A 19034-nucleotide genomic window follows, 5' to 3' on the forward strand; every position below is an offset into this window, starting at 1 on the left:
TGTCAATCACCTGTATAGAATACAGGTGATGCTATAACAAAAATAGTCACACACGTGTCTCCCCGAGTGACTATTCTAGAAATGGTAGGCAGTGACAGCGGCTTTGCAAGTTTATAAGATTTGGTCCTATGCATTTTTGCATATTCTTTGTTCTGGTATAATTTGTTCATCATCTGCATCCTTAGCGGAAACATTTGTTTTTGCTATTTACCTCTATCTTTCTATCCTACCATTTCCATCTCTATAAATATAATTTCCAAATCATTTTTTCCTTTTAGTCTGATGTCTGACATTTGATTCTGATAAATGACACTGGTCACTAAACTGGCAGCAAGCACACTGAAGTTGTAAGCACAATGGAGAGCTAAGGTAAAATAGAAAAAAAAAAACAATTCACTACTAATCTAAGAGTCTCAAAACTTCACGTGGATTTATGTAAAGCCTTGTGCAGTGACATTCTAACCAAAATAAACAATGAAACACACACAAAAACACACTCGCCTGATGTGGATTACTTACTAGGTTTGCATTTAAAGGAGACAAGGAGGAATTTAGTGGTTCCTGGACATAGATCAGGTCCAAAAACCCGACTATTGACAAGGAGTTGGCAGGATCTCAGGTTTTGGCATTCGTCCAGTACTTTCTAGAACAATGGGCAAAAAGGATAGTCTTGAAAACAAGATATGAAGCTATACAGCAATGAGAACACTTAATCATACTTTGTTCTATATATGAGAGAAATCATTCTTTCACTATTTTTTGGCCAAAAAAACACAGGTAACAGTTGCGTCATAGGATTGAGGCCACATCTCTACTGGACTTTGAGCCCTGGATGAGTTTAACCATATACACACATAACAGCAATATCCATGGCAATTTAGGATTTTATCAGTTTGCTGGGTTTTGTTACTTTTCCCTCTGTCACCAGCCAGGCAGTCAAATCTCACTGTGTGCCCACCACTTCAGTGGTGTTTTGGACTCAGTACAGAGTCCAAAACAGGTGGGAGCACACTCAGCCTCCGGTCTTTTCACTGATGAGCCTGAGGCGCGCGCACACATCTTCCTGACAACATTCATGGGAGTGGGACATACTGCCGAAGGGTAGTAACAAACAACTCAGAAGGGTGACTTTTTAAACTATTTAATCTCACTTAAGTTTACCATGCCCTGTAACACCTTCATTTGAAGGAGTTCTAGGCTTGGTGTGTGCTTAGCTATACTTAAGGACATACCTAACTTTAAGCCACATGTAGGCCCTGCTTCCCACGGGCACCCAATAGGGGACTTCTCTTGCTTGCAGTTATACACATGATTACGTATTTACTTGACTTGCAGCTAGATCCAATTTCAGAATTGGTTTGACTGCCTGGTATAGATGTGTGTCTGTCCTAAGTCTGCTTGATTTTTTAAAATGCTGTTTTAAGGCCACATCTACGCTAGATTTTTTTGCCCAGCAATATACTGTGGTTCTTCCTGTGCTGCTTCACTGGGAGTGGCAATGGAAGGGACAGTAAAAAGACCACTACGTGTCATGTGGACCTGCTCTGAGTCCAGCAAAAGGATCGAGGACTCGCAGTGCCAGAAGCTTGCTCACACTATCATTGCTACAGCTCCAAAAGCACTGATGAAGTGGGACTGCTAATGAAAGTGGGAAAAAATAACAATGCTGTCTGAGATGAGTTTGAGGCCAGTGTTGATAGTCACAAGCCAAAGCACTGAAGAAAACAGTTTAAATGAGTAAGGAATTTACTCATGAAATATCTGTTCACATTCAAAACCCAGTTTAGAGAAGGCTTTCTATACACTATTTTTGAATACTCTGTGTTGTGCTCATGATTCTTGATGATTAAAATCACTCAGACTGTGATATGGAGTGCACTGTCTCTGGGTCAGGCAAACTATAACAGGAGTAACAGTAAGATACCATCCRCCGATAGTTTTAGGTATCGCCCAAATCCATGGGAAATTTTTCTGGTTTCTCATCAGAAAGGGTCTCAGTCATGCCAAGAGGCCTAATCACAAATTTACCACTATGATTAGCACAAGGTGCACTCTCTTTTCCAGGCTCAGTTGGCAGTAGCTGAATCTCCTCTCTCATCCCCGGAAGTCATCCCTCCTAAGCAGAAATGATACACAACGGCAGCACATTGCAGTGATCTTGTAGCACTTTCATCTTTTTGTCCCCTTCCGTAGGAGAAGAGGTCTTGCATCCAACACTTTTTGAGGATTAAGAGCACATACARGAGTTTAAAAGGGAAGGAAAAGCACAGCAGATTTAATCTGATCACTGGATTCTTCTTTTAAAATGTTGCAAGTCAAACAAATAACTCCTCATTAATTTGAGATTGTTCTAGAACAGGCCACGGAAATAGAGTTACATCACGAGTAAGCAGGGACAGCTGTCCCCTACTGAAATACCTTATGTTTGTACCTGAGCTGAACCATCTCCTGCACATTTGTTTGTATTTTCCTTTACTTCATGCAAAGAGCAGTCACATTTTCTATCATGCTGCTGTGCAAAAACATGCAGCCGTGAAAGCAAACAATGATACTCGTACCGAGATAGCACTGGGCTATTAATATCTTGGAACAAATCGAACTTTGCTGTGATCCTTTTAATAAGGGGTCAGTGTATAAAATGCCTGTTATGCTTCCTCCTGTCTGTAGGATAGCATCATGTCTGATTATACAGATACGTTTCCAAAGGGAAGGGGAGGAGTGGATGAAATCACTGGTGCTCTTTTCTAAGAAATCAGTTTACAGGATATGCCTCTTCTCCTTGACAGGACCGGAAATCCTGAGATGCAGAGCATTCGTCTCTCTCACATTTGTGGCCTTGTCAAAATGCTTTCACATCTTTGATCAGGCACAGTGCCTGAATGTTGATGATGGTTTATGCAACAGTTATCCCATGCTGTGTTTATTAAACCCAAGGGAAAAAATTGTCCATGGAGACCTCACAAAGGCACTCAAGACTCACAATCCCAAAATAATCATTGATGTCACTCCACTGTGGTCAATAAAATGACATCAAGGATGCATCTGGCCTACAGCTTTAAGTGGAGAGCTGTATTTTCACATGGCCCACAGGTCGTTTCTGGAATATCTTCAGAAGCTGCAGTACAGCATGTGCAAGCCACAGTTACAAAACTGCCCTAATTTTGTTTCTGGAGAGAGGATATTACACCCAAACAACTTTGTTAAACCCCTCAGCTTACTAGTGGTAGGAACAGAGATGCCCTGTTGTCAAGAAGCAATGTTCCAGCTACAAGCACAAGTGTTTCAAGGAAGCAGAGCTTCTGTAAAGCATTTACAACAGCTTCACTGATAGAATGTGTTCAGATTCCACTGACTTCCCATTTTTGCAAAGATTTGTTGAATTGTGCCTGAGACTAGACCTTTTCACTATGATGAAWCTTTTGACATCAGTGTAAGCCAGATCTTCTTAGCCTTGTTAAAAAGTCTCCATAGCAGAAAATAATAATTTATGAAGTAAGGCCCAGGAAGCAAACTATAAGGTATTACTGATAAAAGCCCTGTATTCATGGAAATGTAGGTGGCTGCAGAAGTGCTTAGGATCTGCTATTTAGCTGTCACTGGGCCTTTTTAATGACTGAAGATATGCATCAAACAAGCCAAACTTCTGCTAGAATGCCACTATATTTGGTGTGTTTGTAACCCAGTCCTGTCAGGTGTGTATCCTCTCCTGGGGATGAGGAGGGCCTGTGTGATGGATTAAGACTGGCCTACGCTGTCAGAACCCACTCCTTGATTAGGAGAGAATTGATTATACTTAAGGCCATGGAGAAGGGTTTTTCAAAGGCAGGCTTATCAAAATAGAAGGAAACCTACAAAGCTTTTCACAAGCCTATGGGAATATCTACAGGTATGTGACTGATACCTCCTGTTGGTCAGATGGACCCCTTCTCTTGTAATATTTGGCATGACAGACAGACAGAAATGCAACATAATTTCATTCAACATGGTGAATACTTGCAGTTTTCATGCAGTAAAGCTCACCACATGGAAATCTTTAACAACATTTCGCATGAAGAACCTTTACAATATGTGATACCTGCAAAGAAGTGGGTGCCACACAGTTTAYGGGTTCTGTCATCCTGGTTTCAGGCTGCAGGGTACTACACATTTGGTAGTCTTGCCCGTAAAATGCTGACTGAACACTTATTGTTGAATGCCGAGGACAGTGCAGACTCAAATGTTCCCCATCACAGGCATAGGCGGTGTGATTTTGCAGAAGTTTGGTTAGGTAACCTAGAAAATATTTAGCTGTGTTACAACTAGCACAGGAAATGATAAGCTCATTAGGTAATATGAAAACCACAATCAGTCTCTGGAAAGGGCATCGTAGTCAAGGTTGGAAGTATGGCCCGCTGCCACACCATGMGGTTCTATGAATGGGTCAACTTTTACATCAGGCCTGAAAAACAACAGGTCGCGGCACTGTGATCTAGTAAGTGGCGGTGAGTCAGAGCTGTACCAGTACCCCAGCAGCAGCACAGTGCTGGAGATGCAATTTCACAGACAACAAATGGGTTCAGGTCCTTGTTTGTGGTTACTAAAGATCCCAGGGCATGTTCTCAAAAGTAGGAAGGGCTACTCCTTGGTTCTGTGGCCTAGACTGCTTCATTCCAACTGGTTAAGGTATTCTTTGCAGCTTGCAGCTTTGCAAACTTGCAGCTCAGAGCAAATCTTTTTTCTAACTCACTCACTATTATCAAACTTTCTATTTATGTGTATACAATAACTGCATTTGAATAGTTTTCTTTGATTCTTACACATCCATTACATTCTATATTGTTCTCTCTAAAATGAATACCCAACTTCTAGAACAGCAAGGTCATCCACATTCAAAGCAAAAAGAAATCCAAAACAAAACCTTCTAAAACCAACTTATGCAGTAAGGAAAAAATACTAAGAGCTTCTGCTGGTTTATTTGTTAAGAAAAAAAGATTGGTAGAAGCTTTAAAATGGAGAAAATGATCACATAAGTATCTTTTTAATTTTCAGAATTTTAAATTTCTTATCTTTGTCTCTTTTTCCAAACATGTAAGTGGTTTAATAAAGGAGAAAGTAGTAGCTTTTATCTTTAGGAGCCTTGTTTTGCCTATATCCTTGCCCCAGTGGGATGACAGCAGCATTATTACTAAAGTATAATGGAGAAAAAACATCTCTTCTTTTTGTTTTGGTGGCTGAATCAGAAACAGAATGATAATTATTTTGTATCATAACGAGAAAAAAAAGGAATTCAGTTTTCTCCTAGAAAAGAAGGGAAAAAAGTTCCCTCATGCCATTAAGTTTTCAGATTTGTTGCCCYTTTTCAACCTTTAACCAAAGAGCACTTTTTAAAAGGAAAAATGGCTTTGAAATAAAAATCTAAGTATTCCATGTAAATTTTATCAAAACAAAATATTTCAATTCTCTGACATCTTTTCCAGCCACAATGATTTGGATATGAAAAGTGAGCTTCCTTATCTGTTAGTAAGTTTGGAAAAAGGGGAAGCCTAYGCTGTTACCATCTTTGCATTTCCTCTTCTAGAGCCCAAGAGAGGACAGGAGTCAGCTAGGCATATCCTCCAAGGCACCAAAGGCACAGATGAGTTCCTCGCACCAACTCAATCTGAGCATTGCCACTGAATTCAGAATGGACAGAATTTCATGTCCTGTATTTGCATTTGCATCTCAGGGGAACAGCCCTACTAATATCCCTCTGGCTTCTTACACATTAAACAAAACTGGCAGAATCTATCCCCTGTATTTTCTATGTGATTGAAATCATAAATAAATGAGCCTGCCTGCCAGAGCCACTCCTCCATGAGCCTGCTCCTGAAAGGTGCTGAGTATAACCACAAAAACGGGATGAATGCCCAACTGCACCCAAGCTACTTTCTACAGTCTGATACTGTAGAGGGGCCCCCAGGGGTATTTACTGGGGCCGAACACCTTTTACACTGCCATCATAGCATAAAAGGCCACAGTGTAAAGAAGTATTCAGCCCAACAGGAGTTGCGGGCACTCAACACCTTGAAAGATTTAGCCTGATATATGTAATCATTTCAGTTCTTCAGGTTTTAAGTTACTTGGAACCAGGAGTGCTGTATACAAAACAGCACAGTATTCCCTAAAGAATATCAGCTATGTTGTGATTTGGATGAGTTCCCTGGCATCTTAACTGCTACTTTGATCCTGCAAATTCCTAATCCAGTATCTAAGCACCTTTCTCTAACAATTGCAACTATTCAATCCTTTAAAAAATGCTTTTAAAGGAACTTGCTCTGATTTTGTATAGCAATATGGTTCACTTGTAAAAATACTGTTAGATGGAATGGTGAAAATAAGACATCATGCTCTCTGGCCTTCCTGGTGGCTTTTAAAGTGACACTGCTGTTATTAAAATCCTTGCATATTTGAACACAATAAAGGATTAAAATAGTAATGGAAATCGGCTGCTAACATTTGATAAGAGAAGTGGTGACGTACTAGTATCTGCATTGCTTGCCTCACAAGGCAGATCGTGTAACCTGTTTTTTTTTTTTTTTTTTTAATTTTTTTTTAATTACTACACACATGGACTGCGTACAACCAGGCTGACCAGCCAGCGCTTTATGAAGGGTGGTGCAGACGGGGCAGCCCACAGCTAGCCACGGAAAGGGATTCTGATTCAAGAAGTCACAATTTCCTCTTGTTTCTTCCCTGACARACTCCAGCTTTCTTCCTCCTCTCACGCAGACCCTCTTCCACGTGCTAGGGCTCTGCCTGCCTGGTGCCCACCTGGAAGGTCAGGCTTGGGGAGTGAGTAGCAGCTGCTACCTCTTACCTTGGGCCCAAAGCAGTGCGTGCACAGGAGCGAGTGGTTTCTAGTTGCTTTCCCACACCTCCCTGGGCAGCGTGGCCTCGTAGTCACCCTGGTACAAAGCTCTTGAGACCACAAGTGCCCCTATATTGTTTACTAAGTCCTCTGCAGAAACACACTTCCCTCAAGGCAACACATTCAGCTGAATGACAATGTAAGGTTAGGGGAAAATATGTTCTTATCTGTATAACTAATAACAGCTGTGATTATGGGGAGAGGGAGCATTGTAACAGTTGAATGGGTCTGTCACTCTTTTTAAAGTGTGCTTCCTTTTCTGCATTTCCCTCAACTGGGGTAATTAAATCAGGTCATCCAAAATAGACAGCAGGGTTGTGTCACTTTTAGGCACTGGCCCAGCACATTGTATGGACTACAAGCACTCCAAGGCACTATTTGTCAGTCAGCTCTCTCTTGTTTTGTCTTTCCTTAATTAATTATTATCCGTTAGTTGAAAATTCAGAGGAAACGTTAAAAAAAAAATAAAATAAATAAAGCTACAGCACACCTTTAAGTACCGGTTCCCTGCTTGCTGAAGTATTCCCTCAGGCCTCCGCAGCTAGCACACATCCAGATTYGCTTCCTGTGGACAACTCACCACGCTGGGGTGAGCTCTGGTTTGCACCTTGCCAAGCAAACCAGAAGACCTGAGAGTTATGGGGTTTCTTACACTGAGCATAAGGAATCTTAAGTAGACCCTACAGAAGTCTTTAGAGGGCTTAAGGTTTAAAACAGGTGGTTTAAACCTTGGTGGTTTAAAAAAGTGAGTTCCTTCTCCTTGTTTTCTGAGTTATTGGGTGATGGGGGTGGGGTTAGCCATGGTAGTCACCTTTTCAAGTTTTATTCTGCAATTGGGAGGACTATAGATTTTCTCTTTCTTTTTTCAAATGTAATAAAAGTGTTTCTTCTTTAAAACAATTTGAAACTTTAAATAAAATGACAACTGTTGTAAGATTTGACTAAATTAGAAAAACTTGGCAATACTGCAGTGTCCCAATAACATCTCTACATCACTGTGTGAAAGCCCCACTAGGAGCTTTCCCATTTATCCAAGGCACACATTCATAGGCATTGTATGTGGTGMTCTGCATACAAAATCATCTAAAAGACGTTAGACTGGCTCAGAAGTTAAGCCTGAATCATATGGCAATAAACAGATTCCATTGATTTGAAGGCCAGAAGGTATCATCTCACCCAACTGTCTGCATAACCCAGACTACTCATTCATTGTAACTTTTTACTGAGCTTCAAAATACCAATGCAAAATCCAAGCGTAATCCTTTCTTATAGAATTAGCCAAATTAGTTACGGCATCAGCTGTGCTGACAAAGAACTTCAGCTAAAAAACATAGCACCAGAAGAGCGCACAAAACACTGAGACTGAGCAGCTGAACAAAGTTTTAAGCCTTACTGATCACTTCGTTTTGCAGAATGGACTGATAMACTGACATGACAATGACAATAACGGGCCTAGGAGAGTTAAGGTTGTAAACAGATACCTCTTTGTGTAAAACAGAACTCTTAAAATGTTGTAGATTTTATAYTCTGTATTTGCTCCTGGTATTATTACTTTGAATGACAACACTAATGGTAGTAGTTGTATGAACCTGAAGGCATGGAAATTGAGAAAAAGCTTTTTTTTTTCCCTCGCTAAAAAACATGGAAAAATGGGGAACTTTGAATGTTGCTGTTAAAAGGAAAAAAGAAAAAAAAAGGGGGGGGGAGACACCACCAAAACATCTGGAAGTGTTCAGCCAAGAAATGTGTTACGTCTCCTATGTATGGTGCAAGATAATATAAGGCACTAGAATTCACTGGATTTATTCCTTATGGTGCAGGACACTGAGGCAAGACCTTAAAGCCCCTTTTCTGTTGTCAGAGTTAGACTAAAGCAATATGTACATTCTGCTCAACCCCACTTTACCAGCATAATTGCACCGTATGGAAGCACCAGCCAGAGCAGCGCGAGCTGTTAGTCTAATGGCTAGCACATATTAAATGCAATCTCAGTGTTGACAGACATAATGTCTTTTTGGCAAAACAGCTGCTTTGCAACATAATATTCATAGGGTCTGAAGCTGAGTAGCACACAGCCCACAAGAATTCTCCGAATCAGGTCTTTATATACATATTTAATTATTTTAAATATTGGTTACTGTGCATAGTTCAATCCAGCTTAATTAGCACAGCAATTTGCTAGCTGGCTTTTAAGACATAGGAATTCCCTTTAGATCAGAATAGATTGAAATATCACCTATACTGTTGTGGGAGTCCCAAATGGCTAATCCATTTGGTAAATCTACATCAGCTCCTGCAGTTTTTCCAAGAGTTGTGCCAACAGGCATTAAAAATACACAAGCAAGATTGGCAGGTTTGAAAGAAGAGATTTCATGCAGAACAGAATCACTGATAAACTCTACTACAAACACCGTTTGAAGAATCAACATGACACTAATTGTTATACAGATGCAGTATTTCTCCACTGGTTTRTGAAGGAAAGGTTGAAGAAAACTACCCCCTAAGTTTCCATTCCTCCCCATAGCATATCCTCCACTGTTCTTTAGAGGCAATTATACCGCAGGCAATGCTGTTCAGAGTTACTGCATCATCACTGCTTCCAGGGCTGCRCTGTGCGAGTGGATGTGACAGTGCCTGTTTGGCTCTGTTTACAGAAGCAGGGATCTGYCTCCCATAATTCTCTTTAGTCTCTTGCCTTGGTTGTCTTCAAGTTCTTTCTGTAGAAAGAACTTTAGAATTAATAATGGGGAAAGATGGCAAAATGTTCTAAACTAACGTTCTGATTCCATCTCTAAAATTCACAACAATTTCTTGTCCCAGCATTTTATTCTTTTTCACCTACCAAGTGTCTTGTAAGCATACAGTCTGAGTCATACTAGAAAGACCTAATCTCACAGGCTTTTATCAAAAAGAAATGCCCTTGGAAAGAAGCATTGTTCATTCTACTTACTGTTGAGTAATGAGCATAACAACTTCACTTGGCAAATACAAATAGGTATGTTTACTTGCTTAATATATGCTTTTTTGCATATTAGTTAACTTGACTCCGTTTYCCTTCGTTGCTTGGTTTTCAGATATGCCTTTTCCACTACTGCTGTGAACACTCATCCTCCTTGCCCGTGACTGCCATCCTACTAACTTTATCCTTGTGTTTGCCCTGTGGGCTGTAAACATTTCTGGAGTCCCCCACAATGGGCTGAAGAGTCACACTTCCATGAAGATGTCATGGAGAGATGGCTTACTATGCAAGGGAAAGAATTTTTGCATAATCATCTTATTTTTAATTTGGGGGCATTTCCYCATAAATTGGTGTTATCTATACCTTTTTGATGTAGAAAGAGATGCTCACTTGGAAAAAACAGTTTCAGCTCTCCAATTCCAAAACTCTAGTTTGGTTTCAGAGCTTCAAATACCATTTCTTATTTTAGAATGAGACCCTGAGTTTTCAGTCCACCATTTCTGAAGGAAATGAAGCTTATGAGCTTCATGCTGCTTGTCCAGCTGTCATTTCCTCACTCAACAACTTTTGAGCTCACTGGCCAATTTCAAACCTGAGGGGAAAAGACTCAAAAAAAAAAGTTCCTACAAGTTCCCTGAAGCCCAAGTAGATAGGCCAAAATAAGAGTTGTCACTTCCAACTCAGTCCCTTACTTACATTAAAAGTAAACAGGCTGCTAAAGAGGTAGTAGACATACACTGAGAGTTAATTCACCTGCTCCTAATGGAACAACCCATTTTCACTGGCCTCACTGACACAGCTGGAGGATTAAACCTTCAATAAGAAAATACTTAAGTTAAAAGTAAAAATGCTTTTTGGATAGTGTAGCAATAAAAGCAGGCATTAGTGATAAAAAAAAATCTCTGTCAGGTCTTTGATGAATTCTTTTAGCAAGATGCATGTTTTCCTAAGGAAACTGTTTAGCTTAACTTTTCCCTCACAATCATATCTCATGGATCACAGGCATCTTACTGATCCTAATTGCCACTACCTACTAAATCAGAGAGTCAAATAAAGCAAGAGCTTGATTCTACTCAAGTCAGAATAAGGGACCCAGGTGAGCCAGAAAATAATTCAGCCTAAGGATTCAGTCAAAAGGTAGTATGTGAGCAAATGGCAAGAGAAGGGCTTATTCAGTGAGTAACAGCATGCATAAGAAATCAATTCATGAGTTCTTTTTAGAAAAATGAAGCAAAGACTTCATAAAGAAAAGACAGACATCCTGTAACTCTGTGGTGTGATACTCACCAAATGGGTTTTGTTTCTCTGGATACCGCCTAACCTCTTCATACTCCTCCCAATCAACCTGGATTGCAGCTCTGTGTATTAAATCTTTTGTAGAGTGGGGAAATCCATGAATCCTGCAGTCATGGACCAGCTGCCTATTCTCTCTCCCATACCCTCCTACAGCTGTTCTCTGTTTTCTTCAAATCAACAGTTTCCTATTCCTTCGTGCTGTCTTCTAGGAGTGATGCTTAATTTTTAATCCCCATGATTTTTTAAGGAAATCGGAAAGATCCCTATGCATTTCCTTTCTTTCACTCACTCTTACTTTTTTTTCTGCCTCTCATTCTCCCTGTGTGCTTATACACTTCAGTGCCTCTACACAAAATCAATGGGAAGGGGTAGCATGCAGCACTTGGTGAGCCTGGGTAAAAGTATACACAAGTTCCTTAGCAAGCAAAGTACATTTTAGAAGGGAGCAAACTATTGTGGATCCCTGAAGATTTAAATCTACAGAAAACTCCATGCTATTGTCAGCTGTATTTCCCTCAGCCATTCCATGAAGCCTCATGGATAAATACTTGTCCTGTCATTTAATATGGAACTATTACAGTGGAAAAGGAAGATTTTCTCCCTCCTATACTGTGATCTATCAAGAGGTACAATTGTKTTAAGGAAGACTCTGGAGCTGTTTTCTGCCTTTGCAAAAAGAAAAAAAAATCCTTTTCTGACTGGAGACATAGTAGCCTCTTCTAGCACCATTAACAAGAAGCAACAGGTGAAAGGCTTAGTAGGTGGCAGCTTCATCTGGAGACAGAATAAGGGAATCATTATGCCCAAGAGACAGCAAAGTTATGATCTTCTCAAAGACTGTAAGCAGGAGGATCCCAGGGACTAGGGAAAAATATTTTTTTGAAAGCTTGGATTTACGAACTTGTGCCTCCATGCAAACTTGAGAGGATCTGTTCATTGCCCATCCCTCAGAAAATACAATATGGGCTTCATTTTGCAAACAGACTGTGAGTCAAACTCTACATTGTATGCATCCTCATTTGTGTCTGATACTCAAAAAATCACATTTCAGAGAATAAGATAAATCAGAGAAGAGTGAAATTGCCTTTTAGATCTTTGAGTCCATCCTCTGGCAGCTCACTGATCTGCAGTGTTAGCTTACAGCACAGCAGATCCAAGCCAGAAAAGCCRAAAAACCCTGTCCTCTTAGCTTGATGATTTTCTTTATAAAGGCATTTCTTCTTCTCCTACTCAGTTTTAGCTTTAAGAAATGAAAGGTCCAAAACTGCTAAATGATTCTGAAAACTTAATGCTTGTCTTCCCAAACAAGAATAAAAACAATAAGGAAAAACAGACAGCTATTTGTGGATTCTTTAAGACCCTCATCCAAAGCCCACTGAAATCTTTGGGAATCTTTCCAATGACCTCCACAGGCCTTCAATTGGGCCCTATATTATGTTTTAAAATTAATTCTAAGTTAGGACCCAAACAGTACTGGTATTTAATTTGTTGCCAAAAGCCACACAATAGACCTTTGAAACAAAACTCTTAAAATGCATAGAAATTCAGATGAAATGACTCACCAATGCTGAACAAATAAGGCACAACCACGCCTCCTTCTGCTCTTCAGCTCCCTTTAAGACAATATTTTCTCTGTGTTTTGTAAGAAATCAAAATATTTCAATTGTAATTGTGAGTTATAGTTGGAAGATGATAAAAGTCTGATACTTGGTGATTAGTTAGACAGTGCCTTCTCTGTCTGGGCACATTCTCACCAAAATGTAGTTTTTATTCGGTACAGGTCCGTTACTACTTTCTCTAATAAAGCTGAAATGGTCTGGAYGCTCTGTCTTACCCTGAAGGGTATCAGCTGCAAATAGAATAGGAAGGCAGAAGGAGCTAATCTTTGCTATTTATTTGAACCAAAACAATACACGATGCGTGAGGTGCTGGCAATCTGTGCAGTTACGAACGAAAGGAGTTCCTGCCTCAGAGGTGTAAGAATCTGACAGACAGACTCAAACACGTTGGCCTCTGAGTGATATTGCCTASGAAGTCTGGTTTCCTAAAGGTTTATGTCTCCTGGCTGGATTCCCTGGTGTCGGTTTTGGGGGAGAAGCATCAAATTAAGCTTTAAGTCACTTTGAGAGAGTTCTTGGGACAGTATCCTTTCATGGAGATACTAATAGGTCCTAGCTGCTCACTCTCACAAAAAGTGTAGGTACTTAAYAGAACCGAAGTTTTTTCTTCTCTAACAAGCATGACTAAAATTTCATTCAATATTCAACAAAATTATTAGGGAAAATCCACATATAAAATGGAATTTCATAAGCTGCACTTCTTTAGGAAAGCAGTTAGAACAGCAGAGATGAACAAYATGACCTAAACTAAAATGTCACCTCTTTATTCCACAGAACAAACTCCAGAACAAAAACCAGCTTTGAKAGACTTTAGAGCAGACTTTGAGGTTTGGTTCCCATATTACTGAAGCGCAATATGTTTCTAAAATGAAATGTTTTCCTTTAAACAAAGCAACCAGAATTTACATTTGACATTTACAAGCCAGTATCAAGGAAATGCATCATTGACATCACTCCTTTTAGCACCTCTTTAAATATCCCAGTTGAAGGACAAGCTCCACTTGCCACAGTGAGTCAACAGAACTGACTCAAGAAAATTTATACAGGATTTTATCTGACCAACACAAAATCAACAAAAAACCTCTCTGCATCCTTGTGGTTCATCATGATTGATCCTGCCACGTTTTTACAAACAAAGCATTTGCTCCAAGCATTTGCCTATTTTCCTTTTGCTTGGGGGAATCTGGAATGGGTAAATGCCATAGAACTTAATGGAAACTTTTAACGCAAAAAGGCCGCAAGATGAGATTAATTTTCATGGGGGAACTGGTTTGCTTTTTGCAATCCATTTGCATCCATTTGTTCTCTATTCTTGGATCAGAAGACCAAGTCATTGGAATTAAAGTAATGTCTAGTTCTGTCTGAATTGTTCTGGAAAAMGAAAAAAAAAGTTGACACTAGTGGGCCGAGATTAAATGGTTCTCCCTAAACTGCGGGAAACTCTTCCTGTTCACATCCACACAGTCATTCTCCAGCCCAGTTATGCAATCACATAGTTACTTCATTTTTGGTCTTTGGTTACAGACTCTTTTCTTGAAGGCTGCCCAGAAAACCTGGCTGGGAGTAAGGTAAAGACAGGGAGAATGACTGACGAACTGAGCAAAGGAGGCTAAGGCCAGTTCACCCAGAATACCYAAGCTGAAAGCAGGCATGGAGAGAAGAAGAAGATGAGAAAGAAAGGAGGCAGAACACTTAAAAATAAATGTAAAGAAAGGTGAATGGATGTTCCTGCACCTTGCAGGTGAGAAGGAATTTTCTCCCAGAAAAGTGAGAGCCACAGAGAAAAGTTGGGAGGAAGAACAGAGCTAGGACAGAAAGCCAAAGACAGAGCAGAGCTCTTCTCCCATTGCYGGCAAGGAGGGCAGGGGAATGAAAAGAGAGAGCAATGACTGCTAATTTGTTCTGTGGAATAAGGAGGTGACATTTTAGYTTAGGTCATGTTGTTCAAACCCATCTCTGCTGTTCTAGCTGCTTTCCTAAAGAAGTGCAGCTTATGAAATTCCATTTTACATGTGGGTTTTCCCTAATAATTGTGTTGAATGCATGYTGAATATTGAATGCAATTTTAGTCTTGCTTGTTAGAGAGGAAAAGACCTTGGTTCTGCTAAGCACCTACACATTTTGTGAAAGTAAGCAGCTAGGACCTATTAGCAGTAGTGACAGCAAGCAGCCAGCCTTTCCACAGCATCAGCACAGGCAAAGTTTGCTGGCCTGTATGTTAGAACTTATTTTGCCTGTATTGAGAAAATGAGCTCTTGAATGAAGAAGAGCTGTGAAAGAATTGCTGTCATCTGGCCTTAATTTCTCAAAAAAAAAAAAATGTCCCACTTCAATTTTGCCAGTCTCCTGGCAGCTCAGAGTAATTGAGATTTTGGCTCTCTGAGCAAGCAAAACCAACAGCAGCCCTCAGTCTCCTGGACTGGGACCTCATTTGAAATGTGAAAGTTTCAAGTGATCATYGATAAAAATAACATGAGGATAGTGCTTTGTCAAGTAGGAACGAAACTATGAAGATGCCTAGCAATTTTGGTGAAAAAAGATTTTAGATGTTTTTAGATGTCCTCTGAGAACAGGCTTTAGAGAGAAAGAAAATTCTCTAGCTGTGGGACTAYATCAATCTGCATGAAGATCAAATGAAAAAAAAACTGTGGATTAGGCCTTTGTGTCTTTTATCAAACCCTTAGCTTCAATTTCAAACTTGGAAATACATGCATTGGATTCCACTTCAAAAAAATGAATCAAACTAAGGAYAGCAGACCTTAGGGCAAACCTCTGCTTTCCATACCCATTACAATTGATACATATGTTCTTTGTTGTCAACAAACTGCTAGAGAAGAATAGATTATATGGATCTTTAAGTATCTTGCATATAARCATTACTTTACCTCAGATATCTCCTGTTACTAAAAGGAGAAAATAATTATGCTTACTAGCACTGAGTCCTCCTCATACAGCTATGAGATTTAGAGCTCTGCAGCTGGAGCTTTGTCTCAGAACATTTTTTTCCTAGGAAAAATTACTACTCATATAAAATGCTATTGCACAATAAAGAAATATTGCCCCCAAAAATCCCTCCTATATTTGAAAGCAGGACTGAGAAACATGAGAACAACCTGCAACCATATATCCTAAAGGTGCAAGAGTAGTAACAAGATCACAAYGATAACTGACCTGTGATAACCAAATGGACAGGTTCTACTTAGAGCCAGGGCTGCCAACCTACCCCTTATGAAAAGGAAAGGGTACATTTTGCACAAGTTTCACTGCTTCTGTTCTGTGAAGTGATCCAAAAAATGACTACAGTTTACTAAATGGGAAAATAAATACAAATCAAACATTAAAAATGATAAACAAAAGAATAAAAAAAGAATATAAAAAGAATAATCTTTCACCAACTACTTATACTACTTCCTGCTCACTACTTGAAAAATAGCAGACAAATCCAAACAGGAGTCATCATTGCTGTATGAGAAGCAGTTGGGTCTTGTGATTAAGATACGGACTCTGGGCAGGTTACAATTGGTAGCACAATTTAATGCATTCATAAAGAGAACAACAAAAAGTACATGTACAGTTGCTGCAAGCATAGTCTCTCTGCAGGCTGGGAGGTGATTAGAGAAAGCTGTCAGAAGGAGAGACGGAGGAGGAGAGAGAGGGAAAGAGAAAAAGACAGAGAGGGAGAGTGAAACAGAGTTTGGGCTGCTGAGGTAAAGATCTGATGCTGGAAACACACAGAGCGGAAAAAGCAATGACCCAAGAAAGTATGCACCTGATAATCTGAGTATAAAAGCCTGCAATCTACAAAGAGAAGGAGAAGTTTCAGCAACTTTCCTTCCAATCCTCCATGCACTCCTAAACTTTCAGCCCCAGACCAAACTGTACAGAACACGCTCACAGCCCTGAGCTCAGTTCCTTTTCTACGACAYGGTCTTTGTAAGGGAATGGATAGCCTGCTGCCTGGAAGCTTTATCCTTAGAAGGGCCGAGTYGGACCCGACTCTCTTCAGAACAGGGAACATGCATGCAGTCGGTAAAGCAGGSGAGCTGGCTCCCTGTTTGCCACCTCTCAGCAACAAACCCGAAGGAGCTGCCTGCATCTTGGCAACTGCAGCATGCTGTCCCTTTAAACGGGGCAGATTTGTTTTCATGTAAATTCAGCAGAGCTTATGAAAAATCAAGTCGGTGTTCCTGCTGAGGCGGGAGCAAATAAGGAAATTTTGCAACTTCAGACGCTCAGGACTTTGAAGTCGTTGTTACAGAACTTGTTGTGATTCTTTAACAGGTATCAGTTTTAAACAGAGGTAGGATGGCATTTCAGGGTGTCATCTTACATCTGACAGTTCCTGGCCTGAGCACCTGTTGTATGTTTCCCTACTTTTGAAGCAGCTAAAAACTTTTTGGTGCRTTCTGCATAGCTTTTTAAAAAGGGTTCAGTAACATTTTGGTCTTTTCTGTCATTTTGGATTAAATCCCCATGTTAAAAATAAAAAGAATAGCAGCAGAATGTGTTAAGGCCTAGAAATTTTCCCAGTCTGGACTGRCATCAAATTTGGAATTTAATCTTCTTTTCGACATACTATTTATTGAATTGTCTGCATGACTTTTACAATGCTGGTCTCTGAAGTGAGAGGAAGAATTGTCTTTGATTATTCCAGCTATTTGGAAAGTTCAGTGAAAAATTAAATAGTGAATACATCTGTACTTTTAAAAATTATCTTGGATTTCCTTATCTGATCTTTCATTTTAAATGTGAATGCACTCTTGTGTGATGAACTTTCCTAGATAAACTAGAAGGATTTTTTTTTAACTCAGTGGCTAATTGAAAAGGAAAATCTGAACCTTCTTATATTTTCTTGTGAGAATTTCCATGTAATTCCAAAACGACTACCTACCAACCGGGAGTTAAGCCAAAAAAACACCAAAGAATAAGATAAGAAACATTTAAAAGCCTTTTACATGTGAAAGGTATCTAATAGGAGAAACATAGTTTATCTAAGTGTATAATTCTMGTCTTTACATTTGATGGCTGCTTGCTAAGAAATGTTCAAATTTATGAAGTTTGACAAWAACAAAATCACAACTGTATTTTCCTACTGCTGAAAAAATACGTCCAGTCTCTGCAGGACCTCCACCAGCATTTTGAACTGTATTAACATGTGCTATATTAATTTGTATAATAATATATTTGCATTAGTAATCATGTACTAACTTTGTTTCGGTGCATTCGAATGGCTTTTGGAATGGCTTTTGGAAAGTTCTGTTCTGTTCGTTAACAGTTAAGGTTTGCTTTTTGCCCTAGGGGCAGTTTCTTAAACTTGCAAATAATCAGGAATACGCTGCACTTACTGCGAGATAAATATAAAGGAAAAAGATTATTCTTCTAAATAACTTTGTAACAGCAGGGAAATGTCACGGAACACACACACAAAAAAAAGTTACAAGAGTCTGAAGCAGAGAAGAAAAGTTGCTCCCTCTTTTTGCTGGAAACAGGGACATTGTTCCCGTTTCTATAGCTATTTCATTTTTCACTGACACAGCGCCCTTGAGTTATATGACRTACCTGTTTTTTTCAGCGAGAACTGATGCCTCTGCTCAGTTAGCAGGGGCTCCTGCTCCCTCACAGTATGAAATGCTCTTTGGGCAAAGAGGAGTGCAGCATTTGTTTCCTACCAGAGCTCAGGAGGGTTTGCCCAGGGCCCAACTCCGAGCCTACTGGAGAAAGCGGGAGTCCTCCTGGGGACGTCCACACCCTCGGGGGTCAGGTCCTCGCCCATCGCACACGGCTTTCCCACTGCCCGGCTGAGAAGCGACGGACGGCGACGAACAGTTAAGAAGTCGCCGCGTCCCTTCTCATCTGACCTCTCCGCAAACCCTTCACCCCCTTTCCCTTCCTGCGCTCCTCCACACGGTGCTGGAGCTACGGGACAGCTGAATCACGCGCCCCGGCCCGGCCCCAGCGCCGGACATCAGGTGCCTGAAGCGGCTTTCGGAGCGCTTTGGGACGGGCTGCGTCGCCGCGCTGCTCTCCGAGCGGCCACCTCGCACCGCTCCCGTCACGGGRCGCCGGGCGTGCGACACCTCCCGCCCAGCGGCGCCCGGGCGGGCAGGCGGCGAGGCCGCCGGACCCGTGCCCAGAGGGCGGCGGAGGCGCAGGTGCTCGCTGCCAGGCGGCGGCCGCCGCCAGACCCCCGCTCCGCACCTTCTCCTCCCCACCCGCCCGGCCGCCGCCCCTGGCGCCGCACTTCCCCCGCCCCCCCAGCGGCCGTTGGGCGGCG

General features: G+C 40.8%; 1 protein-coding gene across 5 annotated transcripts in view; it reads right to left on the minus strand.

The window, feature by feature from the left end:
• The window catches only part of EVA1C (eva-1 homolog C), a 41708-nt gene that overhangs the window by 21910 nt on the left and 764 nt on the right, over positions 1 to 19034 (minus strand). For all 5 annotated transcript variants that reach the window (XM_085297789.1, XM_085297788.1, XM_085297787.1 and 2 more), the window contains exons 2-3: positions 4076 to 4272; positions 520 to 643 (exon numbers count right to left, since the gene is read on the minus strand). In XM_085297789.1, coding sequence (XP_085153915.1) covers positions 520 to 643; positions 4076 to 4272 — 321 coding nt within the window. The remainder of the gene's footprint in view (positions 1 to 519; positions 644 to 4075; positions 4273 to 19034) is intronic.

The sequence above is a fragment of the Rhea americana genome, unplaced genomic scaffold (assembly GCF_003343005.1).
Source record: "Rhea americana isolate MKP2758 unplaced genomic scaffold, rheAme1 scaffold_130, whole genome shotgun sequence".
NCBI classification, from domain to species: domain Eukaryota; kingdom Metazoa; phylum Chordata; class Aves; order Rheiformes; family Rheidae; genus Rhea; species Rhea americana.